General features: G+C 51.8%; 2 protein-coding genes and 1 pseudogene across 3 annotated transcripts in view; 2 read left to right on the plus strand and 1 right to left on the minus strand.

Moving 5' to 3' along the window:
• PPP1R13L (protein phosphatase 1 regulatory subunit 13 like) overlaps nt 1-17,413 on the plus strand; it is a 226,349-nt gene that overhangs the window by 178,017 nt on the left and 30,919 nt on the right. The gene's annotated exons all lie outside the window — the stretch shown is intronic.
• Nucleotides 1,401-16,220, plus strand: CKM (creatine kinase, M-type). The gene is made up of 8 exons (XM_082231270.1): nt 1,401-1,537; nt 3,764-3,979; nt 6,492-6,646; nt 7,148-7,280; nt 9,809-9,980; nt 11,678-11,801; nt 12,233-12,422; nt 15,797-16,220. Exons 2-8 carry the CDS (start codon nt 3,787-3,789, stop codon nt 15,973-15,975), a joined length of 1,146 nt encoding a protein of 381 aa, XP_082087396.1. The 5' UTR covers nt 1,401-1,537; nt 3,764-3,786; the 3' UTR covers nt 15,976-16,220.
• On the minus strand, nt 8,265-8,815 carry LOC309537569 (small nuclear ribonucleoprotein E pseudogene; annotated as a pseudogene). The gene has a single exon. The product of its transcript is annotated as a small nuclear ribonucleoprotein E pseudogene (transcript).

Raw genomic sequence — 17,413 nt, forward strand, 5'->3', positions numbered from 1 at the left:
GGCTACCTTTGAAGGTGACCCGGAAACTGCAATTAATCCAGAATGTGGCAGCTAGACTGGTGGCTGGGAGTGGGCGCCGAGACCATATAACACTGGTCTTGAAAGACCTACATTGGCTCCCAGTACGTTTCCAAGCACAATTCAAAGTGTTGGTGCTGACCTTTAAAGCCCTAAACGGCCTCGGTCCAGTAGACCTGAAGGAGCGTCTCCACCCCCATCGTTCAGCCCAGACACTGAGGTCCAGCTCCGAGGGCCTTCTGGCGGTTCCCTCATTGCGAGAAGTGAGGCTACAGGGAACCAGGCAGCGGGCCTTCTTGGTGGTGGCGCCCGCCCTGTGGAATGCCCTCCCACCAGATGTCAAAGAGTACAACAACTACCAGACTTTTAGAAGACATCTGAAGGCAGCCCTGTTCAGGGAAGTTTTTAATATTTAATGCTGTATTGTTTTTAACACTTGATTGGAAGCCGCCCAGAGTGGCTGGGGAAACTCAGCCAGATGGGCGGGGTATAAATAATAAATTATTATTAAATTATTATTATTATAACCTCCAGCTCCAGAGAGCGTCTACCCAGATTCCTAGGGGTATTATGTGAGAACAGGATTCTGGAGGACTAGATGGGCCTGATCCAGCAACCTCTGTTTTGCACTTTAATTACCGTATTTTTCGTCCTATAGGGCGCACCGGCCCATAGGACGCACCTCTTTTTTTGGGGGGGGGGAATGAATTTAAAAAATTTATTCCCCCCCCGCCACGGCTGCCACCCCAAGCCTTGCGCACACCTGCCCGAAGCACGGGGCACCCTCCGGAGGGCTCCCCGTGCTTCGGGCAACAGGCTGCCGCCCCAAGCCTCACGCACCCGGCAGGACCTCCTGCGGGCGCGCAAGGCTTGCGGACACTCGCCGGGGCTGCAGGCTGCTGCCCGCAAGCCTTGTGAGCCCGCGGGAACTCCTGCCAGGCTTGCAAGGCTTGCAGATAGCTGCCTGAAGCCTGGAGAGCAAGAGGGGTTGGTGCGCACCGACCCCTCTCGCTCTCCAGGCTTCAGCGAAAGCCTGCATTCGCCCCATTGGACACACACACATTTCCCCTTCATTTTTGGAGGGAGAAAAGTGCGTCCTATGGGGCGAAAAATATGGTACATAAGAAGAGCCACCTCCTGGTCCCGACACATTGTGAAGGAGCACTCTGCACATGCTCCAATCCACTCGCTTCACGTATTTTTGGGCCCTGCATTGCGGAAGCAGGACCTGGGGCTGAGCTTTGCCTCTGGGGGGGAAATGAGAGCCCGGCAGGAGACGCTTGTGTTCCATCAGGGGACGGAGGCGAAGAAAGCTCCCGACCCAAATTTCAAGCGTGGACGGGGAAGCAACGTCCAATCAGAGGCTGGCTGCTTGTCAGTGTTGGGCCAATGGCAGCGTGGCACAGGGTATATATGTCTAGGTCCTTGAGCCAGGCTTTCGGGTCACCTGTTGTGCTGGAGTGAGACAAGGCAGCGCCAAGCCCCTGGGGATTTTGCAGGATTTGATTCTCCCTGTCAGGTAACAGCCGTCTCTGGTTCCCAGATTTGGGCGCGTGGGGTGGGAGAAGGGGGGGCAGAGAAACCGGCAGCAACAGCTGCAGGTGCGTCGCCTACAAAGCAGGCCAGATTTTTTAAAATCTGGAATTTGATCTATCAAGTGGATGAGGAGCGTGGGTGGCAGTCCAGAGAATTTGGGGCGCCAGCAGGGACCCCCTACTCCAGCAATCTGCTTTGGTGCTTCGCCCCCTAGAATGGCCAAGTATGGGGTTGCCAGGCTCCTAGAGCTGCCCTTCTTTTCGGACGGCCCCAAATGGCGCCAGTGACCCCAAACCTTGCAATGACCTTGCTGAGTGCCCTAGACGGGCGTCCTTGCTGTTTGTGAGCTGGAGAGGAGGTCCGGGAAGACCCTGGCATGCGCCCACTAGCCAGCCCTCCCGCAAGCGCCTGCCAAACTCTCCCCCTCTCTCCTCCCTTGCTGCATACAGAGTGCTTTCCCCGCTTCCCTCCCCACCCCCCTCACCCCGCCTGGAGATTGGATTCCTCGCTGGGCACTTGGATCCGGGGACCGCTGACACTTTGCAAAAGTAGCCGCAGGAATGCAAGCTGAGCTGGCAGCCAAACTGTTCCTCCACGCCATCGGGGGCCCTTTTGTGGACAAGAAAGTCGGCTATAAATAAACCGGTTTCCGAGGGGCCGAGGGCTAAAATTATCCCTGGCTCTCCACCGGCGGCAACTAGATAGGAGTGCTGGAGCCTGCACGCCCCCCTGCCCCACACCTCCCCACCCACTTGGCACCCGGGGGGGGGGAGCCCTCTTGACCTCTCCATATGGGTTCCATACAGACAGGCCGCAGAGCTGGGAATGGGATTCCTTGCCACCTTGGGAACTCTCCACTCCCCAGCAGAGAGGCTGGGTGCAAGGGGAATAAATAATAATAATAATAATAATAATAATAATAATAATAATAATAATAATAAATAATGCATATCTAGAATAAGCACTGACCCATGGAACGGCCCTTGCCACAGGGGCTGCCGGTGTGCTTTGCACGCTTGAAGTTCCCGGATCTCAAGAAAAACGGCTGGGCAAATTAAGAAGGAGGTGGAGAAAGTGGTTAGGCCCCTCATTAAGAACCTCGGAAGAGCCTGGCTGCTGTTTCAGCCCAACAGCCCAACAAGTCCAGCATCCCGGATGCTTCTTCTGGGGAACCTGCAAACAGGATTCGAACCCAGAGCCCTCTCCTCTCCTCCTGTGGTTTCCAGCAGCTGGGATTCAGGAGCACTGCTGCCACCAACGGTTGAATAACCGTTATGGCTAATAGGTATCAATAGGCATCTCTTCCTCCATGAATTTTCCCCATCCTCTTTTAATGCCATCCAGGTTCGTGGCTGTCGCTGTTTCCCTCAGCAGCGAGTTCCATAGTTTAACTATGTGCTGTACGAGGACGACTTTCTTTCCTCCGTCTCAAATCATCCAACGCTCAGTCTCATTGCGTTATGGAGAGAGGATGCAGATGGCACTGTGGTTTAAGCCACAGAGCCTAGGGCTTGCCAATCAGAAGGCTGGCGGTTCGAATCCCCGCGATGGGGTGAGCTCCCTTTGCTCAGTCCCTGCTCCTGCCAACCTAGCAGTTCGAAAGCACGGCAAAGTGCAAGTAGATAAATAGGTAGCGCTCCGGTGGGAAGGTAAACTTCGTTTCCATGCGCTGCTCTGGTTCGCCAGAAACGGCTTAGTCCTGCTGGCCACAAGACCTGGAAGCTGTACGCCGGCTGCCTCAGCCAATAAAGTGAGATGAGCACCGCAACCCCAGAGTCGTCCGCGACTGGACCTAATGGTCAGGGGTCCCTTTACCTTTACCTTGTGGGGTGGAAAAACTTCTCTCTCTCTACTATCTCCATGCCACACATAGCGTATTTTTCGCTCTATAAGACGCACCAGACCACAAGACGCACCTAGTTTTTGGAGAAGGAAAACAAGAAAAAAAATATTATGAATCTCACAAGCCAGAACAGCAAGAGGGATCACTGTGCAGTGAAAGCAGCAATCCCTCTTGCTGTTCTGGCTTCTGGGATAGCCGCGCAGCCTGCATTCGCTCCATAAGACGCACACACATTTCCCCTTACTTATTAGAAGGGAAAAAGTGAGACTTATAGAGCAAAAAACACGGTAATTTTTATAAAGCCCTATTGCACCTACCTGCAAACTTAAAAAGCCCTCGACGCTGTGCCCTGCGTTCTTGCCACAGGACTCGCCCCGCCAACCGCCACCATGCCTTTCGGAAACACCCACAACAAGTGCAAGCTGAACTACAAGTGTGATGAGGAGTATCCTGACCTCTCCAAACACAACAACCACATGGCCAAAGTCCTCACCAAGGAGCTTTACGAACAGCTGCGTGACAAGGAGACTCCCAGCGGCTTCACCCTGGACGACTGCATCCAGACCGGTGTAGACAACCCAGGTAGGTGCTCCCTCTTGGACGAACCAAACGCTAAAGCAAAGATGTCACCCAGTGTGGTGTAGTGGTTAAGAGCGGTGGACTCGTAATCTGGGGAACCGGGTTCGATTCCCCGCTCCTCCACCTGCAGCTGCTGGGTGACCTTGGGCCAGTCACACTTCTCTGAAGTCTCTCAGCCCCACTCACCTCACAGAGTGTTTCTTGTGGGGGAGGAAGGGAAAGGAGATTCTTAGCCGCTTTGAGACTCCTTAAGGGGAGTGAAAGGAGGGATATCAAATCCAAACTCCTCTTCTTCTTCCAAAGACAGGCATGCAATTTCTCCCCAATCCGGCTTGCCATCTCGCTCTGGTGGCCAGTTTGCATAATTTTACATGCATTTGCCACACAGTGCGGGGTGGGGTGGGGGTGGAGGTTGGGGGGGCGGGGAGGGGGGAGGAAACAAAAGAGTCCAGAGTCCAGCCTGCTTTGAGCCCCAGCAGCTAGAAAGAGTAGCAAGGCATGAGAATCACAGGAGAGCAGAGCTGGAAGGGATTCCAAGGTCATCTGGTCCCACCCGTTGCAATGGAGGAATAGCACCTATAATTCAGAACAACTCCTTTTCCCATGGAGATTTAATTGGGAGGTCCCTGTGGCAGAACATCTGCCTGGGAGCCCTGGCCATAGCTGTCAACTTACAGATTTGAAAATAAGGGACCAGCAGCCTCGAAAATAAGGGATCAGCAGCCCAAATAAGGGGTTTTAGTCAACCAGCAGCCAAACGAAGCCTCAAGCAGTGGTTCCCACAGCGCAGCAACCCAGCAAAGGGGATGCAGCAAGGGAAACCACCGTCACCTCTCTGCTGGGAAGCGCTGAGCAAAGGCGAGTCCCCAGGCAATGCGGCCGATTTGATTGGCACAAGGCATGCAAGCTCCACCCCCCCAGTCGTTCTTAGACTCCTTATTGGGTGAGCAACACAGCCGAGCAACACACTTGGAGCCTCCCTCCTCCCTGGCCGGCAGGGAGGGAGGGAGAGGAGCTGCTTCCTTTGAAATTTAAGGGACATCATCAATACGGGTCAGCAGCGGGACACGGCGCTGGGATAAGGGACTGTCCCACCAAATAAGGGACGCTTGACAGCTATGGCCCTGGCAATGTCACCCTTCTGAAACCCTGGAGAGCTGAGCTGCCAGTCAGTGTGGGGAACACTTGGCTCAATGGGTCAGTGGGTCTGACTTGACATAAGACAGCTTCCTAGGTTCCTAACTGAAAAAAGATTAAAGTTAAAGGGACCCCTGACCATTAGGTACATTTGTGTCCGACTCTGGGGTTGCGGCGTTCATCTCGCTTTACTGGCCAAGGGAGCCGGCGTACAGCTTCTGGGTCATGTGGCTAGCATGACTAAGCCGCTTCTGGTGAACCAGAGCAACGCACGGAAACACCATTTACCTTCCTGCCGGAGCGGTGCCTATTTATCTACTTGCACTTTGACATGCTTTCGAACTGCTAGATTGGCAGGAGCAGGGACCGAGCAATGGGAGCTCACCCCATCGCGGGGATTCGAACCACCGATCTTCTGATCAGCAAGCCCTAGGCTCTGTGGTTTAACCCACAGCGCCACACGCGTCCCTTGAGAAAAGATTAGACCATAACAATTTATCAAATCAGGTCCCCAGCTGTAGTATGAATACAAGGACCCACATATTACATACAAAAGCCCAAACAAACCTCTTGTAAGTTGCAAATATTACTGGGTGTGGTGACTTCCAGCCAACCACAGGAAGTGGTTTCTTTGGAGGCTACCAGCTGACCACTCCTGGATTAAATAGCCAAGCCCCCTTGCTGGGTTCAATTTGTGGGGGGTGCACATAAAACCCTGTGTATAGTTCTGCATGTCTCCAGCAGAGACACAGGCTTCATTCATTCATTTGTATGCAATTTTTCCACAAACACACACACACACACACACACACACACACACACACCAAAAATCATGCTCAAAGCGACTCACAACAAAGAATACAACGTTATGAAAATAATTGCATCATAGCATGGAAAAGACACTGGAGGGAAATACTTGTGGTTTTGGTTGTCTCTATACTAATGCCCAGAGCATGGGAAATAAGCAAAATGAGCTGGAGCTCTTAACACAGGAGCCTACAATTCTACGATTCCCTGACCCTGCAGAGTGAGATCTCACGTGCAGCACCTGTTCCTTTTCGACAAGGCTTGCCAAAGAGAGTGCCCCACTGGTCATACCTGCCAATCTTCCACTTTGAACACTCTAATCCCATTCCCACAGGCCTCTGGGAGTCATCCGTTTTTAAAGGGGCAGGGCAATGTCCCTGATCATATTATTTATGAATTATAGAATTGTAAAGTTTGAAGGGACTCGCCCCCCCCCCAGGGTCATGTACTCCAGCCTCCTGCAACGAGAGAATCACAGCTAAAATAATCCCTGGCAGATGGCCATCAATGAAGAACGCTGCTTCAGGCGCCCTTCTCCTAATCTAACGCCTCCTCCCTCGTTGACACACAGGCCACCCCTACATCATGACCGTGGGCTGTGTGGCTGGTGATGAAGAGAGCTATACCGTATTCAGCGGACTCTTTGACCCTGTCATCCGGGACCGTCATGGCGGCTACAAGCCAACTGACAAGCATAAGACCGACCTGAACCACGAGAACCTGAAGGTAGGAACCAGGACTGGCCAGGGCTGAGGGGCTGGAGGGCTGGGCCATAGTTCTATAGGGGTGCCCATGCTTTGGACACGCAAATTTTAACACCCCCCCCAGTGCCTGGTTCCCTGAACAAGGGAACTCACCTGCACAGGAGGCAGCGACAACTATCAACCTGGATTCAGGACAGATAAGAGGAAGGGCAGAGGCCAAGTTAGCCTGTGGAACTCCCTCCCACAAGAGTCAGGGATGGCCACCAAAACTTGATGGGCCCCGATCCAGCAGCCAGGCTCTTCTTGCCAGTCAGAGTAGACCCACCTTTGGAGGGCGTCAGGTTGGCAAAGGCTGGAAGAGACGGCACTGTGCTTGACAGATTCGTGGTTTGACTTGGGAGGGGGGCAGGTTCAGACGCTCGCACGGAACGGGGAGGGACCGCCGTGCTTGTGAGAAAGGGAAGTGTGTCGGGGGCTTGCCTGGCCAACTCACGGCAGGCCTCTGCCTCTCCGTTCCCCACAGGGTGGAGATGACCTGGACCCCAACTATGTCCTCAGCAGCCGCGTGAGGACTGGGCGCAGCATCAAGGGGTACACCCTGCCCCCCCACTGCAGCCGCGGAGAGCGACGGGCTGTTGAGAACCTCTCCATCACTGGTAAGGCTGGAAGAATCACGTCGGGCAAAACAGATTCCTTCTTTGGGTAGCGCAAGAGTTGAACTGCGGAACTCCCTGCCACAGGATGGCTTCGAAATACAATTAGGCAAATTCAGGGAGAAGGAGAGGGCTGTTAGCCACGATGGCTGGGCTCTGGGCCCCACAGCTGGAGGCAGCTGGGTTCCTGAATACCAGTGGCTGGAAACCGCAAGAGGGAAGCGTGCTCTTGTGTTCGAATCCTGCTGGTAGGTTTCCTGTGGGGGGAAACAGGATGCTGGCGTATTTGAACTCCCTTCGCTTGATCCAGCCAGCTTTCCTTATGTTCTTAAGGTGACAAGAGGAACTGGGAATGTCTTAAGGGCTCACTCTTTGAAAGATCAGTGCATTCCCCCTAATTTTGGGCCATTTCTGCACTATTCACACTAATTTAAGTCATTCCTTCTTCCTAAGGAGGCCTGGAAACTGTAGGTTTAGGGTGTCTTTTTTGAAAAGCCTTTGCAGGGCCAAACTAGATTACAAGAAGAAGAAATTCTAAGTTTGAAGTGCAGTTAAAGAGGGCTTTTTGCAGCCTCTAGAATCAAGAGGGAACAATCTGCTCAGGATCTCTTTCGGGATGAAAATCCATCAGACGTTCGCCAAATATCTGCTGACTCTGGGCAGCATTTGATTTCAGTCTCTGAATTGTTTGAGAGCTGACATGCAATGGCATGAGGTATTTGGCAAAGGTCTGATGATGTTTACTTCTGTGTTTAGTAAATAGCAGGCAATGGCATCCAGTCTTTAACAGATGTCAGTTCATGAAGCTTCAAATTTAACATATTGAGGAAGAATGCCCTCAGCTACAAAGCACACCCAAAATTCAAAGTTGGGAGAGACGCCCCCTATTGAGAATGTGCTGTGTACGTACACAGATAGACAAAATATGCTTTTATTTGGCAATATGGGGAGCATATTAAGACCTTGGTGGTGGTTTTTTTGTTTTGTTTTTTTACTAACAAAAAGTTTTATTTATAAAGAACTACAATTCAACACCAATGTAGAAAAGTTATTGAAAATTATGCAAGCACAAATTAAGTAACTGGCTTCATTCTTCGCTCTTCAGATACCAACGGTAGAATTGGGAGTGATACAGTGAAACCACTGCATATTTTCTTCTATAGGTATAAAGATTAAAATAATAAGCAAAACAGACTCCATAGCTATTTCTAGTCAGAAACACTCTGTAGAAGAGTAATATTGTCTCCTTTTAACATGATTCGACCCAGCTGTTTCCTTGATTTTGTCTTGGAGTGAATCTCCTCAGCAACATCCAGAACCAAGTTCATATATTCATCAAATCCAATAATACAGCCTTCTAGCCTCATGTCCACCTGTTCATACAGCCACACCTGAATTCTGGACCTATTCTGTAGGTATCTGAAGATGCGGTTGATGGGCTGCACCATCACTTTCTGCACCTTCTGGCCTTGGCCGGCATCTGGGCTGGGAACAACTCCTGACAGGACGAGCCAACATAGGCGGGATGGGGCAGCCAATGGTCAACTCCTCTCACTCCTCGCTTTCATTGTTGTTGTTGTTTAGTCGTTTAGTCGTGTCCGCCTCTTTGTGACCCCCTGGACCAGAGCACGCCAGGCGCTCCTGTCTTCCACTGCCTCCCACAGTTTGGTCAAACTCATGCTGGTAGCTTCAAGAACACTGTCCCACCACCTCGTCCTCCGTCGTCCCCTTCTCCTTGTGCCCTCCATCTTTCCCAACGTCAGGGTCTTTTCCAGGGAGTCTTCTCTTCTCATGAGGTGGCCAAAGTCTTGGAGCCTCAGCTTCAGGATCTGTCCTTCCAGTGAGCACTCAGGGCTGATTTCCTTCAGAATGGAGAGGTTGGATCTTCTTGCAGTCCATGGGACTCTCAAGAGTCTCCTCCAGCACCAGAATTCAAAAGCATCCATTCTTCAGCGATCAGCCTTCTTTGTGGTCCAGCTCTCACTTCCATACATCACTACTGGGAAAACCAGAGCTTGAACTATACGGACCTTTGTTGGCAAGGTGATGTCTAGCATTAGCCTTTTTTGCTGCTGCATCACATAGTCAACTCATGTTTGGCTTGTGGTCCACAAAGTCCCATAGATGCTTTCCACATGTACTGCTGGCAAGCCAGGCGCCCCCCATCTTATATTCCTACCTGAGTGTAGAACCTTGGGGGGGGGAAAGCAAAACGGGAAATAAGCGCCACCGCCAAAATATGTGGGTGTCACAGGATGAAATAGCGAGCCACACATCCAGACAGCAACTGCTAGAGATAGACGGTTGTGGCTGTAAGGCCTCTTTGGTCCACACTCCCATGCACCATAGCGGGCCATGCAGGCTGTGTCCAAATGGTCCTCCATCGCAGCGGGTTGGGCTAGATGACCTTTGGGGGTCCCTCCCAATTCTGCAACTCTATGGTTCTACGAAATGGTCAGCACCTAGGCGTGGCCTCCTCCACTTTGTGTCTCTCCCCACCTCACCTCCCTGCCTTTCCCCCTATTCCACAGCCTTGAACAGCTTGACCGGAGAGTTCAAGGGCAAGTACTACCCTCTGAAGAACATGACCGACGCAGAACAGCAGCAGCTCATTGACGACCACTTCCTCTTTGACAAGCCCGTCTCTCCTCTCCTGCTCGCCTCAGGCATGGCCCGGGACTGGCCCGACGCCAGAGGCATCTGGTAAGCAGCAACACATTGATACCCCGCAACGTTTTTCTGATGAAAATAGGGACATCCTGTTCAGTGACAGAGGGACGCGGGTGGCGCTGTGGGTTAAACCACAGAGCCTAGGGCGTGCTGATCAGCAGGTTGGCGGTTTGAATCCCCGCGACGGGGTGAGCACCCGTTGCTCGGTCCCTGCTCCTGCCAACCTAGCAGTTTGAAAGCACGTCAAAGTGCAAGTAGATAAATAGGTACCGCTCTGGCAGGAAAGTAAACGGCGTTTCTGTGCGCTGCTCTGGTTCGCAAGAAGCGGCTCAGTCATGCTGGCCACATGACCCGGAACCTGTACGCCGGCTTCCTTGGCCAATAAAGTGAGATGAGCGCCACAACCCCAGAGTCGTTCGCAACTGGACTTAACTGTCAGGGGTTCTTTACCTTTTTCATTCAGTGACAACAACAAGAACAATTTTATTGTTTCTACCCTGTCCATCTGACTGGTTTGCCCCAGCCACTCTGGGCATGTCCAGCTCCACCCAACCTCTCACGCCCTTCCCTCGCAGCTTGCAAAATGTTTAAGGGAGCAGGGGCCACCCAAACTGCATTGTGCGGCTTGCAAAAATATAGCATAGATACGTTTTTTCTGCAAACGATACAAACATTTTGCTCCCTGTTCTACGTGTCCTCCCCTTTTTTTTGAAAGCGTTGCAGTGCGTATCTGCATTGTACCGCCCGATCACGTCATGTGTGCAATTATCTTATGCGGTTTCAACCTTACACTGGTTGAAATCTTGCAGATTAATTGCATGCAAGGCCATGAGCTTAAAAGCCCCTTTTGCACCAGGTTTTCCTGACATGGGAAGAGCTTCTAAGCCTTGCTCTGGTGGGAATTTGGAGGGCCCACAAGATCTCACGAGAGCATCCCAGATTCGCCTTGCTTGCAAAGTAAGGATGGGGGTGGTTCGGCTATGTGCGTTTTTGCATATATACACCATCCTACAACATACCCCCTGTGCAAAATGCATTCATACTGTATGGTTTCTATCTTCTGTTGAAAGCTGCCTCGAACACCCTGGTAGAAAGGTTGGATAGAAATGATCATGATAAAGATGCTAATAATTAATTAAATAATAATAATAATAATAATAATAATAATAATAATAATAATAATTTATTTATACCCCACCCATCTGGCTGAGTTTCCCCAGCCACTCTGGGCGGCTCCCAAACAAGTGTTAAAAACAATAAAGCATTAAATATTAAAAACTTCCCTAAACAGGGCTGCCTTCAGATGTCTTTTAAAAAGAAGATAGCTGCTTATTTCCTTCACATCTGAAGGGAGGGCGTTCCACAGGGCGGGTGCCACCACCGAGAAGGCCCTCTGCCTGGTTCCCTGTAACCTCACTTCTCGCAATGAGGGAACCGCCAGAAGGCCCTCGGAGCTGGACCTCAGTGTCCGGGCAGAACGATGGGGGTGGAGATGCTCCTTCAGGTATACTGGACTGAGGCCGTTTAGGGCTTTAGAGGTCAGCACCAACACAAACGTACTGGGAGCCAATGCAGATCTCTCAGGACCGGTGTTATGTGTAAATGATAATAATTACATTCCTGGAGCGCTTCAATGCCCTTTTGTGCTGTCACAGTACCTCCAATGCACTCGAGAGGTTTGAGGCACTCAGGCCTGCGGCGTTCACACTCTCCCCTCTGCCCCCCCCCAGGCACAATGACAACAAAACCTTCCTGGTCTGGGTGAACGAGGAAGACCACCTTCGCGTCATCTCCATGCAGAAGGGCGGCAACATGAAGGAGGTTTTCCGGCGCTTCTGCGTCGGGCTGCAGAAGGTGAGCTTTGCAGAGGGGCTGCTTTGAAGGGGGGGGGGAGAGAGTTATCTGGCTGTCTCAGAGGCCACGTGGGGAGAGCTGTGGGGTTTGGGGCTGGCAGAGAACGGTAGCCCAGAGAGAAAGTCCCTGGCAGACAGAGGAGTATCATGTGATGCATGATTCCCGCATCGCAGGGGGCTAGACTAGAGGACCTCTGGGGGACGTTTTTAGGGACGTTTAGGGACGTTTTTAATATTTACAGTAATGCTGTATTGTTTTTAACACTCAATTGGAAGCCGCCCAGAGTGGCTGGGGAAACTCAGCCAGATGGGCGGGGTATAAATCATAAATAATAATAATAATAATAATAATAATAATAATAATAATAATTATTATTATTATTATTATTATTATCTCTCATCCTGCTCATCTTTTCCTTTTTCTTGGGGAAGATTGAGGAGATCTTCAAGAAAGCCGGCCACCCCTTCAGCTGGAACGAGCACTTGGGCTACATTCTGACATGCCCCTCTAACCTGGGCACTGGGCTGCGTGGGGGTGTCCACGTCAAACTGCCCCATCTCAGCAAGCATGCCAAGTTTGAGGAAATCCTCACGCGTCTCCGTCTGCAGAAACGTGGCACAGGTGAGAGGGCGGGAGGGGATTTCCATCCTTATTCCCACGATGGAAATATGGCAAGCTGGAGCCACCTCAAAGGGACTAGGGACTTGAATTTATTTTTAATCGCTCCCTTGGCCCCACTTACCTGGGAGCGAGCCCCGGGGGGGGGGGATTCAGTCCTTGCACTTCTGAGTAGACAGGGTTAGGCTCGTGCTGTTATTTGTGGCCCCCCTCGCCCATCTCGTGCCATGCAATTGACTGGCGGTTGCTGCGTTGCAGGGGGTTGGAGTAGATGGCCTCTGGGTGTCCCCCTCCAGCTTTACAGTTCAATGACTGCATGTTGAATTAGGCAGAGGGGTGAGGGGAAGGGGCTGGGGAATGCGCTTCTTTGCAGAGATAAATCTTTGGTCTGGAATCCAGTCCTTATGAGGGATGCCTGAGGGAGCTGGGTATTTTTAGCCTGGAGAAGAGATGGCCAAGAGCTGATACAATGACCCTCTTCAAATATCTGAAGGGCTGTTGCATTCTGTGTCCAGGGCAGCTGTCTCCCAGCTCCATCTGCTACGCAGGCTGAGACCCTCTCTGCCCGCAGACTGTCTCCCCAGAGTGGTGCATGCTCAGGTTATCTCTCACCTGGACTACTGCAATGCGCTCTACGTGGGGCTACCTTTGAATTGGAAACTGCAATTAATCCAGAATGCGGCAGCTAGACTGGTGACTTATTTGGCTGAGACCACATAACACTGGTCTTGAAAGACCTATATTGGCTCCCAGTACGTTTCCGAGCACAATTAAAAGTGTCGGTGCTGGTCTTTAAAGCCCTAAACAGCCTCAAAGGCCCAGTATATCTGAAGGAGCGTCTCCACCCCCATCGTTCTGCCCGGACACTGAGGTCCAGCGCTGAGGGCCTTCTGGCAGTTCCCTCACTGCGAGAAGGAAAGCTACAGGGAACCAGGCAGAGGGCCTTCTTGGTAGTGGCTCCCGCCCTGTGGAACGCCCTCCCACCAGATGTCAAAGCGATAAACAACTATCTTGACATTTAGAAGACATCTGAAGGCAGCCCTGTTCAGGGAAGTTTTTAACGTGTGATATTTTAGTGTATTTTTGGTCTCTGTGGAAGCCGCCCAGAGTGGCTGGGGAAACCCAGCCAGATGGGCGGGGTACAAATAATAAATTATTATTATTATTATTATTATTATTATTATTATTATTATTATTATTATTGCATCAAGGAGGGAGCCAACAGGGCCCGAAGCGATAGATTCCAGACGACCAGGAAGGAGATTCCTTCAAGTAGTCTCCCTCCTTACTTGAAAGTTTATGAGCGGAGTTTAGATGGCCAACACTCAGGGATGCTTTGCTAAAACTGAATTGCAAGGGTTTTGAGCTCGACGAGCCTTGGGGGTCGCTACGATTTTATGAAATCCACACTACAAGGAAAAAATAACCCGGGAAGATGCTTATTTTTAAATATCTTCCACCACCTGCCTCCCAAAACTGTGGGTATACATTTTTATTTATTTTTATTTATACCCCGCCCTCCCCAGCCAAGACTGGGCTCAGGGCGGCTAACACCAGGTATAAAAACAACTGATTAAAATACAACGTTAAAATGCAGCCTCCTTTCAGTAGAAACTCAAATCAAAAACTTTTTGGGGATGAAAACCTCAAGTCTTCACCAAGGCCAACTATCCAGACTGGTCCTACGTGGGCCAGAAAAAAGCCAGGGAAGTCCCCAGATAGGGGTTCCATCACAGAAGGGAAAAGGAAAGAGGGGAAGGGAGTCAAGTTGATTCCAAGCCGAAGGCCAGGTGGAACAACTCTGTCTTGCAGGCCCTGCGGAAAGAAATCAGATCCCGCAGGGCCCTGGTCTCAGGAGACAGAGCGTTCCACCAGGCTGGAGCCATCACTGAAAAGGCCCTGGCTCTGCGTGAGGCTAATCTGACTTCCTTAGGGCCCGGGACCTCTAAGGTAAAGGTAAAGGTACCCCTGCCCGAACGGGCCAGTCTTGACAGACTCTGGGGTTTGTGCGCCCATCTCACATCTATTGGCCGGGGGCCAGCGCTGTCCGGAGACACTTCCGGGTCACGTGGCCAGCGTGACAACGCTGCTCTGGCGAGCCAGAGCCGCACACGGAACGCCGTTTACCTTCCCGCTGGTAAGCGGTACCTATTTATCTACTTGCCCCCGGGGGTGCTTTCGAACTGCTAGGTTGGCAGGCGCTGGGACCGAGCAGCGGGAGCGCACCCCGCCGCGGGGATTCGAACCGCCGACCTTTCGATCGGCAAGCCCTAGGCGCTGAGGCTTTAACCCACAGCGCCACCCGCGTCCCCCGGGACCTCTAGGGTGTTGCTATTTATGGAACTTAAGGTCCTCCGTGGGGCAGACCGGGAGAGGCGGTCCCATAGGTACGAGGGTCCTAGGCCCATTTGTGTGCATTGTGCCCTTGGGGAAACTTAGCAACATGATACAAAAGGTGTCCATGGGCAAATGGAACGGACTTCCTCTGAAGGTGATGGACTCCCCTTCATTGGGTGGCTATATCTCAGGGATTCTTTAGCTGTGATGCCTGCATTGCAAGGGGTTGAACTAGATGACCCTTAGGGGTCCCTTCTAACCCTATGATTCTACAAAATGGATTCCTGGCTCAGTAGGGAGTGCAGTTTTAGGGGGTGAACCTGAATTACCCAGCGAGCAGTCTTAAAAAACACATTTTGGGGCGTGAGGAATTCCGACCAGCTATTATTTCTGTGGCAGCGCAGGCACCATTTAGCTAGGCAAGCCTATGGTTTAACGACAAATCGCATAAACCAGAAAGCCAAATTCTTTTCGCTTTACCTTCCGAAAATGTCGCCTAATGCTAAATACTAATAAAAAATTTTAATATATAGCATAACAGCAAGCAACGACCGCTACGTCATTGCATACACGCCTTCTGCTTACAGACCAAAAACTAAATCCTATTCATTTAAGCAAAATATCCGTATTTTTCGCTCTATAAGACCTAGCACCTAGTTTTTGAAGGAGGAAAACAAGAAAAAAAATATTCTGAATCTCAGAAGCCAGAACAGCAAGAGGGGTCGCTGTGCAGCGAAAGCAGCAATCCCTCTTGCTGTTCTGGCTTCTGGGATAGCTGTGCAGCCTGCATTCGCTCCATAAGACGCACACACATTTCCCCTTACTTTTTAGGAGGGAAAAAGTGAGTCTTATAGAGCAAAAATTACAGTATTTTGAACGGCCGAGTCACTTGTTGCAACTTACAAGCACTTCTTGGAAACTGAAAGTTGCAAAACGAAATGCGCCCTATGGGCTCTGCAACCCACTTCCAGTTTCCGGAGGGTCTGGAGGGGGCGATCCAAGTAACGGCGACTCTCCCCCCACCCCAAAAAACCCTGCAGGTGGTGTGGACACAGAGGCCGTGGGCGCCGTTTTCGACATCTCCAACGCTGACCGCCTGGGCTCCTCCGAGGTGGAACAGGTGCAGCTGGTGGTGGACGGCGTGAAGCTGATGGTGGAGATGGAGAAGAAGCTGGAGAAGGGCCAGGCCATCGACGACATGGTCCCTGCGCAGAAGTGAGAGGTTTCCCGCGGCCGCCGTCCTGCTGACCCCGTGTGGACTGGGGCTTGGACTCCGGGGGGGGGGGTGACCCCAACCCTGCCACCCACCGCCCCCTCCCTGGGCGCCCTCCCTTCTCTTGCGAAGGAGGGCGGAGGGCCGCCTGGGGTGGGGCGGGGCAGCTGGGACGCTCGTGACACCTGAGTCCTAGTGGAAGGAGTTAATAAAGCGAATTACGGCCCCCAGAGCCTTGCCTCCTCCCAAAAGGAGTCTCTCGTGCTGGTTTTTTTTTTAAAGGTATTTTTTAGTAAGCATTACAGGGGGTTGGGTTAGATGACCCCTGGGACCCAACTCTACGATTCTATGATGAGCGCCGCAACCCCAGAGTCGTCTGTGACTGGACTTAACTGTCAGGGGTCCTTTACCTTTTTAAAGAAAGGGTACAGTGAAGGCAAATGGGATGTGGGTGGCACTGTGGATTAAACCACAGAGCCTAGGACTTGCCGATCAGAAGGTCGGTGGTTCGAATCCCCATGACGGGGTGAGCTCCTGTTGCTCAGTCCCTGCTCCTGCCAACCTAGCAGTTCAAAAGCACCTCAAAGTGCGAGTAGATAAATAGGTACCACTCCGGCGGGAAGGTAAACGGCGTTTCCGTGTGCTGCTCTGGTTCGCCAGAAGCGGCTTATTCATGCTGGCCACGTGACCCGGAAGCTGTACGCCGGCTCCCTCGGCCAGTAAAGCGAGATGAGTGCCACAACCCCAGAGTCTGTCACGACTGGACCTAATGGTCCGGGGTCCCTTTACCTTTTGACAAGGGCTATGAATTACCTGCAGCCACCAAACGAGGAAGCAGTGCGTCTGGATACGAGTTGCAAACCTGTTTGCAGGTTTTGGCTGGCCACTGTGAGAAGTGAATGCTGGCCTTGCAGGGGCCATTTTTTGGTAGAGCAGGGCGAACCTTATGTACCTAGAAAACCTCCAGGTCCAGAGGCAGTCTATCTCGGTTCCTAGGTCCTTAGGGACATTTGGCTGCGGTGAGGATTCTGGAGCAGATGGGCACTGAGTAGCCCAGCTTGGAGAGAAGAGATTATGAAGGTGTGAGTGGCAGGATCCTACAAGCGTTCCCTGCCATCACCAGCGTCAAGAGTTCCACAGGGCTGGGGTTTTTACGTCCTGACATTTAGGAAGGGTTACTAGGCTGTGAGCCGGAGAGCTTGCAGCGTGCGTCCCTTGTCTCAGTTCAGCTCTTCCCCATCATACACCAGATGTCCCCAAAGCGTCAAAAGTACCCCAGTGGCAACCCCACACTCAACCCAGTACCCACAGACGTACTGGAGGAGCTCTCCGCAAGTCTTGTAACCCCGCCAGAGGCCAGGTCAGCAAACCCCAAAAGCGAGAGATTCAAAAACAGTCCTTTATCCACGCAACACAGCACCTATTTGTGGAGTTTGCTGCCGTG

This window comes from Podarcis vaucheri, assembly GCF_965113315.1.
Source record: "Podarcis vaucheri genome assembly, chromosome: 7".
Classification (NCBI taxonomy): Eukaryota; Metazoa; Chordata; class Lepidosauria; order Squamata; family Lacertidae; genus Podarcis; species Podarcis vaucheri.